This window comes from Somniosus microcephalus, chromosome 31 (assembly GCF_052327205.1).
Source record: "Somniosus microcephalus isolate GS21.2 chromosome 31, FLI_Smic_1.0, whole genome shotgun sequence".
Classification (NCBI taxonomy): Eukaryota; Metazoa; Chordata; class Chondrichthyes; order Squaliformes; family Somniosidae; genus Somniosus; species Somniosus microcephalus.
In genome coordinates this window covers 25,395,661-25,413,867 of record NC_141017.1, presented here as the reverse complement: position 1 = coordinate 25,413,867, position 18,207 = coordinate 25,395,661, and the positions used below count along the sequence as shown (strand labels likewise).

At 49.3% G+C, this 18,207-nt stretch overlaps 1 protein-coding gene across 1 annotated transcript in view; it reads left to right on the top strand.

The window, feature by feature from the left end:
• The window catches only part of LOC147097659 (dedicator of cytokinesis protein 7-like), a 169,192-nt gene that overhangs the window by 144,095 nt on the left and 6,890 nt on the right, over positions 1–18,207 (top strand). Inside the window, 5 exon segments of the mRNA XM_085971655.1 lie at positions 6,855–6,989; positions 7,842–7,931; positions 11,304–11,540; positions 13,331–13,474; positions 17,670–17,776. Of these exon segments, the coding sequence (XP_085827781.1) occupies positions 6,855–6,989; positions 7,842–7,931; positions 11,304–11,540; positions 13,331–13,474; positions 17,670–17,776 (713 nt within the window).

Below are 18,207 nucleotides of genomic sequence, written 5' to 3'. Positions count from 1 at the left end.
GGATTTTAAATGGCTCTTAAATGCAGCATCATAGCGAGGGTCCTCTGTAATTCTGAATTGTGTGTTAACTCCTGGATCTGTGTGTGTATTCATTGATGGGTGAATTTTGTCTCTCTTTTGCTTTACCTCTACCCTTCCCCCTCTCTGTCCATGTGCAGAGTTCTGGCTGGGAGGTAGGCTGCATGCACTCGGTGTGGATTGGATTGCTCGTACGATGATAGTGCTTTTGCATGTCACGGGCTGTGTCACGCGAGGAGATGGCGCACGCTCGGACTGGGAAAGATCTCCTGTTCTAACTAATGTTTCGTTAGCTAACGCTGAGTGTAGACCTCGGACATTGCTTCAGGCAGCCATCGGATTGTCTCGGGTGGGAGGGAAGGGGTGAAAGCTCACTTACTACTTTTGGTTTTATTTTTACACCACTTTCAACGATTTCCCCTTGTCTTGGCGTGTCCCTCCTATTACACCATTTCCTGGCTGAGGTCAGCAGGCATCCTGCTCTCGGCTCGCTCCACTTACTATTTTAAAACATGTTACTAATCTTTCTGCCCTCATGCTGACTCATTGTTGATGTTCAGTTCCTATTGCCACCTACCTCCCGGTTCCTACATAGAAACATAAAAGATAGGAGCAGGAGTAGGCCATTCGGCCCCTCGAGCCTGTTCCGCCATTTAATGAGATCATGGCTGATCATCCAAATTCAGTACCCTGTCCCTGCTTTCTCCCCATATCCCTTGATCCCTTTAGCCTTAAGAAATATATCTAACTCCATCTTGAATATATTTAATGAATTGGCCTCCACTGCCTTCTGTGGTAGAGAATTCCACAGGTTCACCACTCTCTGGGTGAAGAAATTCCTCCTCATCTCAGTCCTAAATGGCTTCCCCCTTATCCTTAGACTGTGACCCCTGGTTCTGGACTCCCACTTTGCCATCCTTCGCGCCTAGACAGCGAGAGTCAGCAGACTACTGTGGGGCTATAAAAGCCCAGCCCCAATGCTGTCCTCACTTTCCGTCCACATGCATACGGGGGGGTCAAAGCTTAGCGAGCATGAGCAGAAACCCGAACTGCTTTTCTCCTTTCTAACGCAGGGATGCTGAGGCCAGTTGCAGGGGCCCCCTAATGACATCCCAGCGTAGACTAGGGTTCAAACCAGGCAGCCTCTGGTCTGTACGGTTCAGCCACTCACTGACTTCAGGTGTTTCTCAATATCTTTAGCTAGGAGACACATGAGAAAGTCCTGGGCTAACTTCCGCCCACTCCCCCCACTCTGGGGAAGATGCCGAGTTTGAGTTCACCGATGACATGGTGTTGAGGTCCCCGAATTCACTGCATGGTAACTGGTGGCTGTGGACATGCTGCTCCACGGTACAGCGCGTTGGACCTCCTGTCCCCTGCTCCGCCTGCACTGTGAATGTGTGCACTACATCCTCAAGTGATGCTGCTATGTGCAGTCAGAGTATAAACTGATCTGCCTTGGCCAGGGGGGGTGGGGGAGGTAAGGCTGGAGCACTGCCAAAGAGAGCTGAACCTGAACCCTTGCCTTGAGATGTTTGCACTTGGGCTTCTCCTGAAGGGTGAGTTCTACCTGTCATGGAGGAGGTGAGAAAATCTGCAGCTTGGGCAGGAGAAAGGCTGTCCCTCTGTACACTGCTAACCCAGGCTGACCCAGGAGCAGTATTGACAGTGTGTTGGAGACATTTGCAGGCTACACTCCTCTTGTCTCTCAGACTAGGGAGGATAGCTAGGATGCACGGGCCATTGAGGATCGGGAATGGTGGGGAATTCCCAGCCTGTTGGAGGGAATCCCAAATGTTTAAAATTGTCCAGACAAAAATTTTCAGGGGGAAAAAAATGAGCTCCCATTAATGATTCCTCGGGAGTGCCTCAGTGTTCTTTAGAGAACCGCTAAATCCAGAGGGCTGCCTGAAGGCTGCTTGAAGTTAATATCACATTGCCCGACAGTTCCATGGTCGCCCTGTTTTGCTGACTGACCGATGTTTCCCAGCGTGATCACATCATTCACAACACTGACCTTCCAGTCATGTTATAACCAAATAATTCCCATCAGTGCCCTGCTCATGCTGTGGCTCACACCGCCGTTTCTGCTTGTGTTTGCAACGTACCTGATAACACATCTGCTCGTGTCCTCCCATTTTCTCGGTGGGAGTGAGAAGGGGCAGTCAATGAGCCGATGGCTCCGTTCCTGTGCCTCCGAAAATCTGCACAGAAACATCAGACCAAATTACGACTCGGCTAATTCACCAAAAACGAAAGGGGGCAAAAGAAGAAAAAAAAAAATCAAACTCTTGATTGATTGAAAACATGAAGTAACATTCTGCTGGATCCGAACCAGCCACAAGATGTGTTCGAAAAGGTTGCTGCTTGATCGTGGCTGTGTGGGACTGTGGGCAGATCAGAGGCGTAAAGCCCTCGGATCACAAAGCACCTTAACCTGCTTGTGTCCCGCGGGATGCAGTGTGTATGTGTACTGCCTGCAGGAAGCAGCGGTTTATTAAGGAAAGCCAGCAGGTTTTATGTCCGTGCGGAGGTGAAAACGTTAAAGCATGAGGCAGGATGCCGGGTGCTTCAATGAAGTCACTGTCCCCTGTACTGATGTAGAGGCTGCTGGAGAGTGATTACCCGTTAATACATGGCTCATATTGAGTCTGTGGTCCCTGTAGTCAGGAATGTTCTCCTGCTGAATGTCTGTCTCTCTGTTCATTTTGAGTGTGGTGTTTAGATTGTATATTTTTTCGTGTCCTCCTTTACGTGGACGGTTATGAATAAAGACATGTTTCAAATGTGATACTTCAGGGTGAAGGTGGCAGGGCAGGTTGAGAAAGCAGTTAAAAAAGCTTACGAGATCTAGGGCCTCAAATAGAGGTATAGAGTACAAAAGTGTGGAAATTATGATGAACCTGTATAAAACACTGGTTCGGCCCCAACTGGAGTACTGTGTCCAATTCTGGGCACCACACTTTAGGAAGGATGTGAAGGCCTTAGAGAAGGTGCAGAGGAGATTTACGAGAATGATTCCAGGAATGAGGGACTTCAGTTATGTTAATAGACTGGAGAAGCTGGGGTTGTTCTCCTTAGAGCAAAGAAGATTGAGAGGCGATTTGATAGAGGTGTTCAAAATCATGAGGGGTCTGGACAGAGTAGATAGAGAGAAACTGTTCCCATTGGCAGAATGGTCGAGAACCAGAGGAGACGGTGATTGTCAAAAGAACCAAAGGCGACGTAAGAAAAAACTTTTTTACACAACGAGTGGTTATGATCTGGAATGCAATGCCCGAGAGGGTGGTGGAGGCAGACTCAATCACGGCTTTCAAAAGGGAGTGGGATAAGTATCTGAAGGAAAGACATTTGCAGGGCTACGGGGAGAGGATGGGGGAGTGGGACTTGCTGAAGTGCTCTTGCAGAGAGCCGGCACGGGCTCGACGGGCCGAATGGCCGCCTTCCATGCTGTAACCATTCTATGATTCTATGAAGTAATTTCTCTGCAGTTCATTGCAGGAGGGGGGAGGTGGGCTTTTGTCATCCAGCAGCCCTCACTTCCAGTAACCTCCTCGCTAGTACGTCGTAACATTAAATGGAGACGCTGAGGGCTGCAGGAGTGACTGCGAATGGAGTTTCAGGCTGAGGGCTTTATTGCAGCATTGAGCTCACCTGACACCTCGGCACTGGTTCCTCTCTAACACTGGGATTGTAGTCTGTGAAATATCTTGTACTGAGTTAGTTCAGGGCCCTTGGGGAGATGCTTGTGCTTTGTGACGTAACCGAGCAGCAGACTGTGTTCCGCTGACGTCCGCGAGTGGAAGCTGTGAACCGTGACAACTCTCCAGCCAAAACCGCCCCTTGCACTTGTGGTCAGGGGGTTTCCCAGTGACATCTCCCCCGTGGTGAAACCGCTGCTGCCAGTCGGAAGTGAATGTGGTCCGAGCTTGGAATACCATCTCCCTGAAGAGCGCAGTCCGCCTTCCCGAGCAGTGGGGAATCATGGCCATTTACTGCTCGGTGGGGACCTGGTCATCTGCCCGCCCAGCGCCTTGTGAATTACGTTCAGGCACAGGCATCTTTTGGGATGGAGGGTGGGAGGGAGGGAAATAAAAACTAACCGAGGTACAAAAGTGGTTGGTGTTACAATTGCGGTGTTGATGGCCATTTTGGCAGCAGCGCTCACACCTTGGTGTCACGGGAGGCCACCTGTAACCTGTACGTGTAACAGTGATTGGTGTAAAGTCTATCAGTTGATGATTCTCTCTGTGTGCTCTCTCCTTTATTCAACTTGCTGCTGATCGCACTGTCCCCTCACTGCACCCTGCGGTAAGTTACTATATTTTTTTTAAATTTACTATGATTTCGCAATTTGTACTGAAGATCACTTGAAATGAACTGTCAATTACTGATGAATGTTTCTGGCATGCACCCAGTTGCCTCTTGCTTCAACTCTCAGTTCTGGGAGATTTCTTCAACTTTCAAAATACAGGAAACTTTGGTTTATCCGGAGGTTAAAAGTCCGGAAAGCTCTATCTACCGGCAAAATTCAGGAGCCGTTTCCTATAAGTTTTTTTTTACTTCTCGTTGCTTTTTTTCCCCCAGTCAGGCTCTGCAAGGTCTGTAGCTAAGCAACGGCTTCAGCTAGAGACGCTTTTAAGCTGCAGCCGACTGTTTTGAAGCTGTTGCTAAGCAACAGGGTTTGTTGATTCACACGGAGCTGGAAATCTCCGTATGTTTTAACATTAGCGCTGGTTTGTCCGGCGGTTTTGATGGGACGGCAACAGCTCGGTCCCGTCGGTGCCGGATAGCACAAAGTTTCCTGTACTCTCAAAGCGTCTGCTCTCTGACCTGAGATCTGTAAAAGCGTCTTTTCTCTTCAGTTTTCGATGGAGTAGAATTCAGGAAATTTGGGAGGGCAGAGTATTAAACACTGGCCTTTCAGCTCTGGGACCCAGATTTGACTCCTGCCCAGACTGATATGATGAAAGTCTCCTCTCTCTCTCTCTGCTGCCATGAGGGTCCTGTGCTGTGAAATGATTTGGTAGCAGTGTCTGGACTTGAGTGGGTGTCACCCACAGTCCAAGACTGCCGTTCGGCACACCAGTCCGTTGAAGTGTAGGGTCTGCAAATAGCAGATTGGTGAAGTCGGAGGTGTGAAGTTTGGGTTGAGTCTCATTATTCGGCTGGTGTAAAGGGAGGCTTACCCCGCACCTAGTCAGTGTTGTACTCCGTATTGAAGTTCGGTCCCATTCCCCACCACAAACATCCTCACCTTGGCAAGAACATAAATTGACCAGAAAATTAGGGAGTGCTGCAGAAGTCTAGACTGACTCAATATTTTACTTTGGTGTCACTGTAGTCAACAGACGTTAAGGCCTCAATTTTGATCCCAGGCAGCAAAGGGTTGGCCGGGGGTGGTTAAAATATCGGGCTACAGCAACCCAACCCCCACCTGACCCCATTCCCCTCCATGTAAATTTTTGCAACCCAAATCAGGCCATCGATGAGGCTCCCACTAAAGGCAGGCGGGGGCATAATTAACATTCCAAAGTCGCAGCCTAATTACATCATCGGCGTCGCAACTTAAATTTAACCGTAGGTCAGGGGGAAGCCCGAGCCGTCTCCTGCCTGGCAGCAGATACGAGGCAGGAGTCGCCGACTGTCTATGGTTAGTGTTGAAGATCAGCCCCTTTTAGCACTCCTTGTGGGCCAGGAGGAGCAGGCGTGCTCCCCCCCCACCCCTCAAGCCTCATAAGGAAGCCTTCACCAACCCTGATCTTCTACCTCCCCAGATGGCCAGGAGCCTTCCAGCCCCACCCCTACTGACTGCCAGGCACTGTCCCCACAGGTCCCCAGCTGTGGCCTCCCGCCGCTACTCACCACCCCGGCCAGGCAGTCAATCTGGTCAGCTGTCGGGCAGGAGTTTGTCCAAAATCATTCAGATGAGGCCTTGCCATTAAGATCAGCCAGGCTTCCACCTCCTCGTCCTTGCCAGTTTCTTTGGCCGCTACCGGGCTCCCCGCACCCTTCCCCGTCTCCTCATTAATATCGGGGCCACAGTGGACTCTTTGGGGTTTTTTTTGCTTTCGATTCCTACCCAGCGACTGGATTTACCTCCGATTTCACTGAGGATGAATAGAATTGAAACCATTCCATGCAATTTCTGGATGTGCTCTGGCCCCATCATGTGTGTTGGTAATCTAGATTAACAGCATGGGGTACTGGTGTATCTGTTACCACTTCCTGGCAGTTGTAGCCATTTATGTCAGAAATTATTTTTGGGGAGGGCGAATGGAGAGTGAAATGAGTGACACACCTCAGACCTGGGTTTGATTTTGCAGAGTAAGGGTGCTGAATGAAATGTGTTTGGACAATTTCAGTCCGGCCACATCACAAAAACAGCCCCTAATTTGGCACTATTTGGAGAGGTCAGAGAGGCTGGTGTGGGAAATTTTAAAATGTCACACTGATGCAGTAGGCGGGGGGGAGGGCAGCCTTCTGAGGGGGGGCAGAGCTGTGATTCCAACAGGTGAAAGTTAGTGGGATGCCCAATTAATCTGAGGTACGAACAGCTTAACAAGGATGAACATAACCAAAATTGGTCTTCAAACAACTTCTGCTAGGCAGCCAAACAACACCCTTAATGGTAAGATGCTGTCTCTAGTCCTTGTTAGACTGCTTGGATATAACTGGCACTGTGGTGACCAGTCCAGCTAATGGGTACTTTTTTAGTCACTATAACTAACAAGCTTTAAAAAAAAGAAAAGAGATCAAGAGAGTAGAGGGTAGGTGGAGGGTTGAACAAATCACTGCTGCGTTTGTTAACATTCTCCCCTCTCCACGTTCCACAGGACACAAAGAGGATGTTTGGGACTTATTTCCGAGTGGGTTTCTATGGTTGTAAATTTGGAGATTTGGATGAGCAGGAGTTTGTTTACAAGGAGCCCTCGATCACCAAGCTGGCAGAGATTTCATACCGGCTCGAGGTAAGCAAGTTTGGCAAATCCAGCTTAAAGAAAAAAGAAAGACTTGCATTTATATAGCGCCTTTCACAACCTCAGAACGTCCCAAAGCGCTTTACGGCTAAGGAAATACTTTTGAAGTGTAGTCACTGTTGTATTGTAGGAATCGCGGTAGCCAATTTGCGCACAGCAAGCTCTCACAAACAGCAATGTGATAATGACCAGATAATCTGTTCAGTGATATTGGTTGGGGGATAAATATTGGCCAGGACACCGGGGAGAACTCCCCTGCTCTTTTCTTTGAATAGCGCCGTGGAAACTTTTTCGGCCATCTCAGAGGGCAGACGGGGCCTCGGTTTAACTTCTCATCCGAAAGACGGCACCTCCGACGGTGCAGCACTGGAGTGTCAGCCTAGGTTTTGCACTCGTCTCTCGAATGGAACTTGAACCCACGAACTTCTGACTCAGACACAAGAGCACTACCCACTGAGACATGGCTGACACCGAACTCTGACAGCTGTGTGACGCTGGGACTTTAAAATGTTAACTATAGTACTTTAAATGAATATTGTGTGTACACTGGGCGTGGCCGAACAGTATTGTGACTTAGCATTCATGCAGGGAGGACCAGGACAGTTGGTCACTGATGGTGGGATGAAACAGCATATTGATTGTAAGGAGTATAACCTGCTGCTGCAACTAGTGCAGTGATGGACCTGTGACAGCAACACCAGGTGACTTGAAGATGTATTACTGTTGGTACTGTAGTTTAACAGGACTTCTGTATTGCCCTGCACTGTTGGTGTTGGGGTTTCAACAGGGATTCTGCATTATATTGCTATTCTCCTTAAATCATACTGTTCTGTATTGTGGCAGGAGTTCTACCAAGACCGGTTTGGTGAAGAGGCTGCTGAGATTATCAAAGATTCCAATCCAGTTGACAAAGCTAAACTGGATCCTAACAAGGTAATGGCAACCTCCGTAGTACCTTGTACAGTGCTGAAAACTGCTCTCCGTTGAAACTCGTTTAATACCCATGCACTCAATTCAATCCAACACTGCACACAGCACTTGAGCAGCAATTGTATGTTTTTACTTTGCTGGTCAAGGTAAGGAGGGGTTTCGGTGCTAGCAATGTATAATTTTCCAGCACCAAGTACCACCTTTGGGCACTTCCACATGATATATACCCCTATTAGATGCAGCATAAAGCTCCCTCTGCTCTGATCCAGCCATGTACCTTTGTTTTTCTAGATTTGACTATTCCAACGCACTCCTAGCCGGCCTCCCAAGCGCTACCCTCCATAAACTTGAGGTCATCAAAAGCGCGGCTGCCCGTGTCCCAGCTCGCACCAAGTCCCACTCGCCCATCTCCCCTGTGCTCGCTGACCTACATTGGCTCCCGATTAAGCAACGCCTCGATTTTAAAATTCTCATCCTTGTTTTCAAATCACTTCATGGCCTCGCCCCTCCCTATCTCTCTAATCTCCTCCAGCCTTACAATTCCCCCCCCCCCCCTCCCAAGTTCTCTGTGCTCTGCCAATTCTGGCCTCTTGAGCATCCCCGAATTTAATTGCTCCACCATTGGCGGCCGTGCCTTCAGCTGCCTAGGTCCTAAGCTCCGTAATTCCTTCCCTAAACCTCTCCGTCTCTCTACCTCTCTTTCCTCCTTTAAGACGCTCTTTAAAACCTACCTCTTTGACCAAGCTTTTGGTCATCTGCCCGGTTATCTCCTTATGTGGCTCGAAGTTAAATTTTGTTTGGTAACGCTCCTGTGAAGCGATTTGGGACATTTTACTACATTAAAGGCACTATATAAATGCCAAACTCTGAAGAGTCCCCCTAACGTACCAAACTGAAATTTCTCAAACCTGCCATTTTGTGGCCACTTTGCATGAAATTGCTAATTTAGTACCTAAATAGGTGGAGTCTTGTGCGCTGGACTCTCGCCCACTAGGGGCTGGGTTAAGATTGCTCGAGCGCATTTCATGTTAGACAGTCAACAGAAGAGACTTTCATCATATCAGTCTGAGCTGGATTAGAGTCCACGCCTCAGAGGTGAAACGGCAACATACTGCAGCAGCTCTTTGCTGTTCTATCAACGTTGGTAAATTCTCTATGTGCAGTAATTCTGAAGGGGCAGTTCTTGCACTGACTTGTGCACTTCTAAGGGTTGGGTTTTGTGTTGTTTATGGCTAGAAATTTCACAATCACACACACACTTGAAGTAAAGTTAGTAGAGGATAAACGAAAATTGGCAGTGATACTTTGCATCAGCGTCACAGAATATTGAGCAGATAAATCCTAAATTGGTTAAAAGCGAGATGATAAATCAGAGGGAAAGTATTAGAGAAGTTAGTTAAGCTAAAGGAAATGGGGGAAGAAAGAGTGGAGGCCAATGTTCCCTCTAAGCTGCGTGCATGCACGGCCGCGCAGTAATCTGCAAGGTCCCGTGCAGTCCGCTCTCAAGCATCTCCTTTTGAAATACCGCGTATGCGCAGAAATTTAAATTGCAATAAACAGGCCGCGTACAACAAAGACAATTTAGAGGGATCATTGGTGGAGGCCCGAGAAATTATATTTGAGGCTTTGATTGCGTGTGGATGTGTGCTGCAGGACAGGGGAGTGGCCAATGTAATCCAGTACCCAGTTTGAAAAAAGGGACACAGAGCTATCCTGAGTAATTACAGTTTGTTTAACATCTGTGGTAAGGAAAATGTAGGAATCTTTAATTAAAGATTAAATTACTAAATATCTAGTTGAAGAGATAATTAGAAGCAGCCCACACAGGTTTCAGAAAGGGAGATCGTGCTTGATGAGTCTAATAGGCTGTGACAGATATGCTGGATGTGGTGTTCAGAAAGCCTTTGACACTGTAGCACACAGGAAACTATCAGGCGATTAAGGAGTATGGAAGTCGGGCAAGGGTAGCAAACTGGGTTAAAATAAACTGTTCTGAAGCGAAGACAGAAAAATTGGGAGTTACGGGCAGTTTCTGAGTGGTTGGAAGTGGGTAGCAGTGTCCAACAGGATTCTGTTCTGGGACCACTTCTATTCACTGTGTACATCAGTGATTTGGATATGGGGCTAGAGGACGATACTAAAATAGGAAAGATAGTTAATCATTCTGAGGACCAATTGATGTGCCAAATAACGGCCTGAATCCGTGAGGTTAAAGTTTAAAACTAAAGGCTTTTATTAAGTAAGAACATGGCATCAAGTTAACACAGGGCAACCGTCATTCATCACCGACCCAGCCCTTATGAGTAAGACCCAGCTCTTATAAGTAAGACTCTCACCAATCCGGAGGATCCAGAGGGGCGGGGCTAGGGAGGAGCATTAGTGGTTACACCTGTAGAACATTCCAGACATTGACAAGTACAACAACAACAGACAATACAAATGCCAGAACACAGAGTTATTTCATCACACCAATGGAAGCTGCAATATTGATAAGAAGGTGGAATGGTCAAAAAAGTGCAGATGAAATTCAATATCCGTACAGGTGACGTGGTAAAAAAAATGTAAGCAACAATTATACTTTGAATGAGGGAAGGCCAAGTAATGTGGAAGAGCAGAGGGATTTGGGGGTTCAAGCTCAAAAGACATTAAAGGCAGCACTTCAAAGTGGATATGGCCTTTTTTTTTTAAAAAAGCTAATGGAGTACTTGGTTTTATGGGGTGAGGTATAGACTATGGAAGTCGAGATGCAATGAATCGATATAAAAGTTAGTAAGACCACAGTAAGAGTACTGGGTGCAGTTTTGTGCCTCGCACTGCAGGAAGAATGTTAAGGCAATAGAGAGGGTACAGCGCAGGTCTGCTCGGACGCTGCCTGGTGTGAGGAGATGCAAATACAAGAAGACTTGAAAAATGGAGGCGTTTTTTTTTATTAAGAACAGAAAAGATTGCGGGGTGATTTGATAGAGGTGTTTAAAATTAATGAAGGGATAGGACAAGGTCGATAGAAACAAATTGTGTTCAGTTATTGAGGGGTCAAGAACAAGGGGAAATGGGTATAAAATGAGAAGAAAGAGATTTAGAACAGAGAGCAGGAGACATTTTTTTTTAAATAGAGGCTTGTGAGATTGTGGAATTCACTACCGGAGTTAGTGATTGAAGTAGAGACCGGAAAGAGGGATAATGGGATATGGGAACAGGGTGGGCACATGGGATTAAGATAGATTGTCTGGGAGATTGGCCCAACCTGTCGTGTTTGGTGTCTATCGACCTGTTTTCATGTTGTAATTTCTGTGTCGTCCTTGGTTCTTCTTTTCTGTCTAACCTTTAACCTACTGAATTGAAGGCATTCAGAAGTCTCCCATTTGTCTTTTCCAGGCATACATACAGATCACGTACGTTGAGCCGTTCTTCGACACCTACGAGATGAAGGACCGTATCACTTACTTTGACAAAAACTACAACCTGCGCTGCTTCATGTACTGCACGCCCTTTACGTTAGACGGCCGTGCTCACGGAGACCTGCACGAGCAGTACAAACGGAAGACGATCCTCACAACCTCGCACGCCTTCCCCTACATCAAAACTAGGATCAACGTCATCCATAAGGAAGAGGTGAGGGCCCTGTGCCGGGATGTCAGTGAATACGAGTGTCCAAATCAATCAGCACAGTCTGGGGGGAGGGGGTTGCGGAGAACTGTTTGTGCTCATCGAGGTGAGGGGTTTCTGTTAACCTGTGGAGCATTTGCCTACTCTTTCAATGAGTTTTAGTTTCAAGTCCTCCCTTTTACTGAATGGTGTTTATCCGACACACCAGAATTCCCTGTACAGTGCCTGCACTTCACTCAGTAAAATCTTTGGGGCAGTAACTTCGCCGGGCCGCTACTTTTAGCGCCCCGAAAAAGTTAGCGTGCCCGAAATTCAATGGTAGAACCCCAAGCAGGAGGCGGGGCGCTACTGGAAGTTCTCCCCCTCCCTCTTGGGACGCTCCCATTGAATATCGCGGCACTACCTGCAGGAGCGCCACGCGCGCCGGCATGTAGCGGTACTTCAGGCTTCCCTCCCTCTCCTGATTAAAGGGGAGGGGCCTAGCGCAGCACACACCAGGGCCCTGCTGGCCCACCAGGGAGCGGGGTGCCTGCCAGTTGATGGATCACGGCCGGCAGCCCGCAGCAGGAGGTCAGAGGGGCCAGGTGCTGGCAGGCAGCCCAAAAGAAAAAGGCCGCCCGGCACCTGCCCTTTAATTATCGCCGCCCCGGCCGTAAGAACGCCCTCCCTGACGCTGTCGGACATAGTGTCCAGCGGTAGGTCGGGGGCGCGAGCCAAGTTTGCAGTCGGGGCGCTGCGCACGGCGATGACGTCATCACCGGAGGGCGCAGCGCCACAGGGTGCTAACGATTACCGCCGCCACTATCCTCCCGCTGAATTTCGTGGGAAGCATTAGCGGTGCCGCGCCCGGGCGCTAGCTGCTTTGCGCCCTGTTAGCGGCCCAACAGGAGGCGCAAAGCAACCAAATTTTTCCCCCTTTGAGTTTGCTGCTGTGCTATCTCCATGTTTGAGTGAGAATGTTAGATTACGAGCCTTGACACTGAGGGCGAGATCACATCTTCACCCAGTCGCTTCAAGCTGGATTTCAATTCATGTCCCAGCAATGAAAGGTTAATGCTATATCACACTGTCCTGCGTACTTCAATTCTTATTTTTCTGAAGCTTGCTAGGAGAATTGCCACGAAAACATCAAGCCTGGAAATGGGAAATTGGGCCAACAGGACAACTTCACTGAGTGTCCACACTGGATGGCCAAGCTGTACATCTCGACAGCATTCCTGGTGACTGATACTCGACTTGAATATATTGATAGGAAATTTCTTGACCCAGTCTTATCTGTTTTCACAAATTGCCTGATCGACTATTTGGGTTCTGACTGACTCCACAATAGTGCAGCTCTGTAGCTAGCCCTTCACCAATACCAAAATGCATCCTTGTCACAGTGTGACTGACTGACCCCTTGGCACTGGCCATCCTTGTCACAGGTTGCCAACGTCACCCGCAGTGTTATTCCTGCTGGAGCTCCAGATTGTTGCCATTACCCTCAGAGTGTTACCCCTGCTGAACATCACGGCAATAACCTCAAGATTATGAATAACTGGCCCAGATGAATTGTTCACTGTGGTGAAAGGGACACGAGTTTATAAATGAGGAAGCTAGGAGCAAGAAGGGAAGTCTGTGACACTTGGGTGGAATGGCCTTCCTCATCCACATCTATCATGTGATAAAGGGTATTCGAACTATGCAATGGGTTACTGAGGGAAGTCATTGAGGTGGAGAATACAAGAAACCATTCAATATGTGCCTGGAGAAAGGATGTGGTGTGTGTTCTTATATTCTCCTTCCTGTATTTTCAGATTATATTAATCCCGATTGAAGTAGCCATCGAGGATATGCAAAAGAAGACCCAGGAGTTGGCTTTTGCTACACACCAGGATCCAGCTGATGCCAAGATGTTGCAGATGGTATTACAGGGAAGTGTGGGAACCACTGTCAACCAGGTAAAGTACCTGTACACTCTTTATATTCGGGTACAGTGTCTGCGTGCTCTTTATATTTGGGCACAGTGTCTGTGTGCTCTTTATATTCGGGTACAGTGTCTGCGTGCTCTTTATATTCGGGTACAGTGTCTGCGTGCTCTTTATATTTGGGTACAGTGTCTGTGGTTTATATTTGGGTACAGTGTCTGTGTGCTCTTTATATTCGGGTACAGTCTCTTCGTGCTCTTTATATTCGGGTACAATGTGTATTTATATTCGGGTACAGTGTCTGCGTGCTCTTTATATTCGGGTACAGTGTCTGCGTGCTCTTTATATTCGGGTACAGTGTGTGTGTACGCTCTTTATATTTGGGTACAGTGTCTGCGTGCTCTTTATATTCGGGCACAGTGTCTGCGTGCTCTTTATATTCGGGTACAGTGTCTGTACGCTCTTTATATTTGGGTACAGTGTCTGTGTGCTCTTTATATTTGGGTGCAGTGTCTGCGTGCTCTTTATATTCGGGTACAGTGTCTGTGTGCTCTTTATATTCGGGTACAGTGTCTGCGTGCTCTTTATATTCGGGTACAGTGTCTGCGTGCTCTTTATATTCGGGTACAGTGTCTGCGTGCTCTTTATATTCGGGTACAGTGTCTGTGTGCTCTTTATATTCGGGTACAGTGTCTGCGTGCTCTTTATATTCGGGTACAGTGTCTGCGTGCTTTTTATATTCGGGTACAGTGTCTGTGTGCTCTTTATATTCGGGTACAGTGTCTGTGTGCTCTTTATATTCGGGTACAGTGTCTGTGTGGTGTTTATATTCGGGTACAGTGTCTGCGTGCTCTTTATATTTGGGTACAGTGTCTGCGTGCTCTTTATATTCGAGTACAGTGTCTGTGTGCTCTTTATATTCTGGCAGTGCCTGAGGTGTGGATGATGATGTGTGCAATGGAACATTTTTCAGAGATGAGCACCTTCAGTTTTTTGGCAGAGGGTGCATCCCATAAACTCGGTGCATGTGACTGCTACACCTGTATAGGCAGTTGGCACAAAACCACGAAATGGTGCATAAATAGTCCCTGCAAGTCTTTAATCATACACCACAATGCAAAACCAACAACACTCCTGGATGATCAACACTGACTGAGGGGTTTATGTTTGGAAGGATTACGCAGCACTGTTCCTGATTAACCTTTCGTGTGGTTCCAGAACACCTCTGCAGTCTGCTGGTGCCTTAAGCTTTTTTCGGCAGAATGCCTGGAGAACTATTGCTGTTTGCACAAACTCTCTGCACTCCTCATATTTTTCCCAGCAGTTTCTAACAATATATAACGTATAATTATTGTAGTAATGTCAGACCTCTGGGTTTTGCTCTTGTATTTTTCCTCTGATACCCTGCCACTACCTTCCACTTTCAGTCTTCTGCTGCCTGGGTTAACCCTTCCACCTTCAGCCCAGGAGATCGGGGTCACCTCTCCTGCGGCCTGGGTTAACCCTTCCACCTTCAGCCCAGGAGATCCGGGTCACTCCTCCTGCTGCCTGGGTTAACCCTTCCACCTACAGCCCAGGGGATCGGGGTCACCTCTCCTGCGGCCTGGGTTAACCCTTCCACCTTCAGCCCAGGAGATCGGGGTCACCTCTCCTGCGGCCTGGGTTAACCCTTCCACCTTCAGCCCAGGAGATCAGGGTCACTTCTCCTGCTGCCTGGGTTAACCCTTCCACCTTCAGCCCAGGAGATCAGGGTCACCTCTCCTGCGGCCTGGGTTAACCCTTCCACCTTCAGCCCAGGAGATCAGGGTCACTTCTCCTGCTGCCTGGGTTAACCCTTCCACCTTCAGCCCAGGAGGTCAGGGTCACTTCTCCTGCGGCCTGGGTTAACCCTTCCACCTTCAGCCCAGGAGATCGGGGTCACCTCTCCTGCGGTCTGGGTTAACCCTTCCACCTTCAGCCCAGGAGATCGGGGTCACCCCTTCCACCTTCAGCCCAGGAGATCAGGGTCACTTCTCCTGCTGCCTGGGTTAACCCTTCCACCTTCAGCCCAGGAGATCAGGGTCACTTCTCCTGCGGCCTGGGTTAACCCTTCCACCTTCAGCCCAGGAGATCGGGGTCACCTCTCCTGCGGCCTGGGTTAACCCTTCCACCTTCAGCCCAGGAGATCAGGGTCACTTCTCCTGCTGCCTGGGTTAACCCTTCCACCTTCAGCCCAGGAGATCGGGGTCACATCTCCTGCGGCCTGGGTTAACCCTTCCACCTTCAGCCCAGGAGATCAGGGTCACCTCTCCTGCGGCCTGGGTTAACCCTTCCACCTTCAGCCCAGGAGATCAGGGTCACATCTCCTGCGGCCTGGGTTAACCCTTCCACCTTCAGCCCAGGAGATCAGGGTCACCTCTCCTGCGGCCTGGGTTAACCCTTCCACCTTCAGCCCAGGAGATCAGGGTCACTTCTCCTGCGGCCTGGGTTAACCCTTCCACCTTCAGCCCAGGAGATCAGGGTCACTTCTCCTGCTGCCTGGGTTAACCCTTCCACCTTCAGCCCAGGAGATCAGGGTCACATCTCCTGCGGCCTGGGTTAACCCTTCCACCTTCAGCCCGGGAGATCAGGGTCACATCTCCTGCGGCCTGGGTTAACCCTTCCACCTTCAGCCCAGGAGATCGGGGTCACCTCTCCTGCGGCCTGGGTTAACCCTTCCACCTTCAGCCCAGGAGATCAGGGTCACTTCTCCTGCGGCCTGGGTTAACCCTTCCACCTTCAGCCCAGGAGATCAGGGTCACTTCTCCTGCGGCCTGGGTTAACCCTTCCACCTTCAGCCCAGGAGATCAGGGTCACTTCTCCTGCGGCCTGGTTTAACCCTTCCACCTTCAGCCCAGGAGATCAGGGTCACTTCTCCTGCTGCCTGGGTTAACCCTTCCACCTTCAGCCCAGGAGATCAGGGTCACTTCTCCTGCTGCCTGGTTTAACCCTTCCACCTTCAGCCCAGGAGATCGGGGTCACTTCTCCTGCGGCCTGGTTTAACCCTTCCACCTTCAGCCCAGGAGATCAGGGTCACTTCTCCTGCGGCCTGGGTTAACCCTTCCACCTTCAGCCCAGGAGATCAGGGTCACTTCTCCTGCGGCCTGGGTTAACCCTTCCACCTTCAGCCCGGGAGATCAGGGTCACTTCTCCTGCGGCCTGGGTTAACCCTTCCACCTTCAGCCTGGGCTGCGTGGATTTTGCTTCCCCTCATCAATCAGCTCAGGTCACGGCCCTTGTCTCTCTGCTCGCTCCTGCTGCCTACTTCCCCCTTGGACCGAAGGGATTTCCGATAGTTCTCCCACCACTGCTCACAAGACCTTGGGCTGGGGAGCTCCGGGCCTCACTTCCTCCTTCAGCAGTGAGGCTGGGACAGTCTGGAATATGTCTCCTAATTAGGGGGTGGCCGGTCTTCCTTCCTCACCGTGAGGTAGTGTGTGACCTCCACCCTGTCGGGCTTCCTTCAGGCAGTCCCCAATAACCTCTGTATTGGGGGTGGGGGGGAGAAAGGGGATTAGTTCTACTGGTGGGGCTTCTGGAAACATAAGTAAAATCCCAGTTGGATTCTATAACCAGTGTTGCTTTCCTGTCTAATTTGTGTGTACGGTGCACCTTTTAGTAGGACTGTCGGCCCTTGCAAGATGAGGCACGAACGGCAAAGTAGATAAAGCGCACTGTCCCTTTTGGTACTGAGCAGTCTCGGACAGGGCGGAGTAGATGCTCTAGAATTGGCCTTACAGCCTCTGGGGGTGGTGTGGGAGGGAGTGGAAAAGTTATTTACTAGGGTTCCTGCTACTGTCCAGTGTCTGCATGTGGATGTTGGATGAGCGCAGGATTGGGCTTTGCAATGATGCCCTCCACAGTCTCAAATCCTCCAGGCACGCACTAGCTAGTCTCACATATGAAGAACAGTCACTTGGACAAGCTGCAGGGAGAGCAGCTGATATCTGCGGCCATGCTCCAGAAAGAGTCAGTGTATTCACAAGAGGAAGTGGGACGGGATTAAACCGTGAATTGTATAAACTGTAGCCTATATATTCTTAGCACCGCCCCCATTTTTCTTCTAACTCTGTGTAAACCTTCACCCCCGGGCTGTGACATTATGTCAAACCAGCACATGGTTAAAAGCGACCAGCAGTCTCTGGGTTTGTGGAGTTTGTAACAGATGTGCCATTGAAATGATCCTGTTTTCTGTCTGGAACTTTCCCAGGGACCTTTGGAAGTGGCCCAAGTTTTCCTGGCAGACATTCCAGACGACCCCAAGCTCTTCCGACATCACAACAAGCTACGCCTCTGTTTCAAAGACTTCATGAAGCGGTATGTCAGTATCTTCATGTCTACAATGTACCAGTCAACAAAGGATTAACTTTGCATTACAGCTCGCAACTTCCTTAACAGCACAAACCCCCAGCCGCATCGTGACCTGCCCCTTTTAAACCTTTCCCTTAAACTCCGCACAATGCACACCATCCTGCGGCTGAGACAGTGGGCAACGAACCAGCTCCTCATGCCACACCAGCCGTAGGTCGGCCTCAGACTGGTGAATGCAGATTGAAGGAGGACAGTGGCTGCTAATTCTCGGGGGTGGCCAGTCTTCCTCGACGGGAGGTAGTGTGTGACCTCCACTCTATCACCATAATGTAGCCCAGACCAGGAACTCGCCCAGCAGGAAGTGCAGGCCAGGAACTACGAACCAGTCACTATGTCTCCTGGTGCCAGCTGTCTCATAATGTCAAACGGCACTTGGT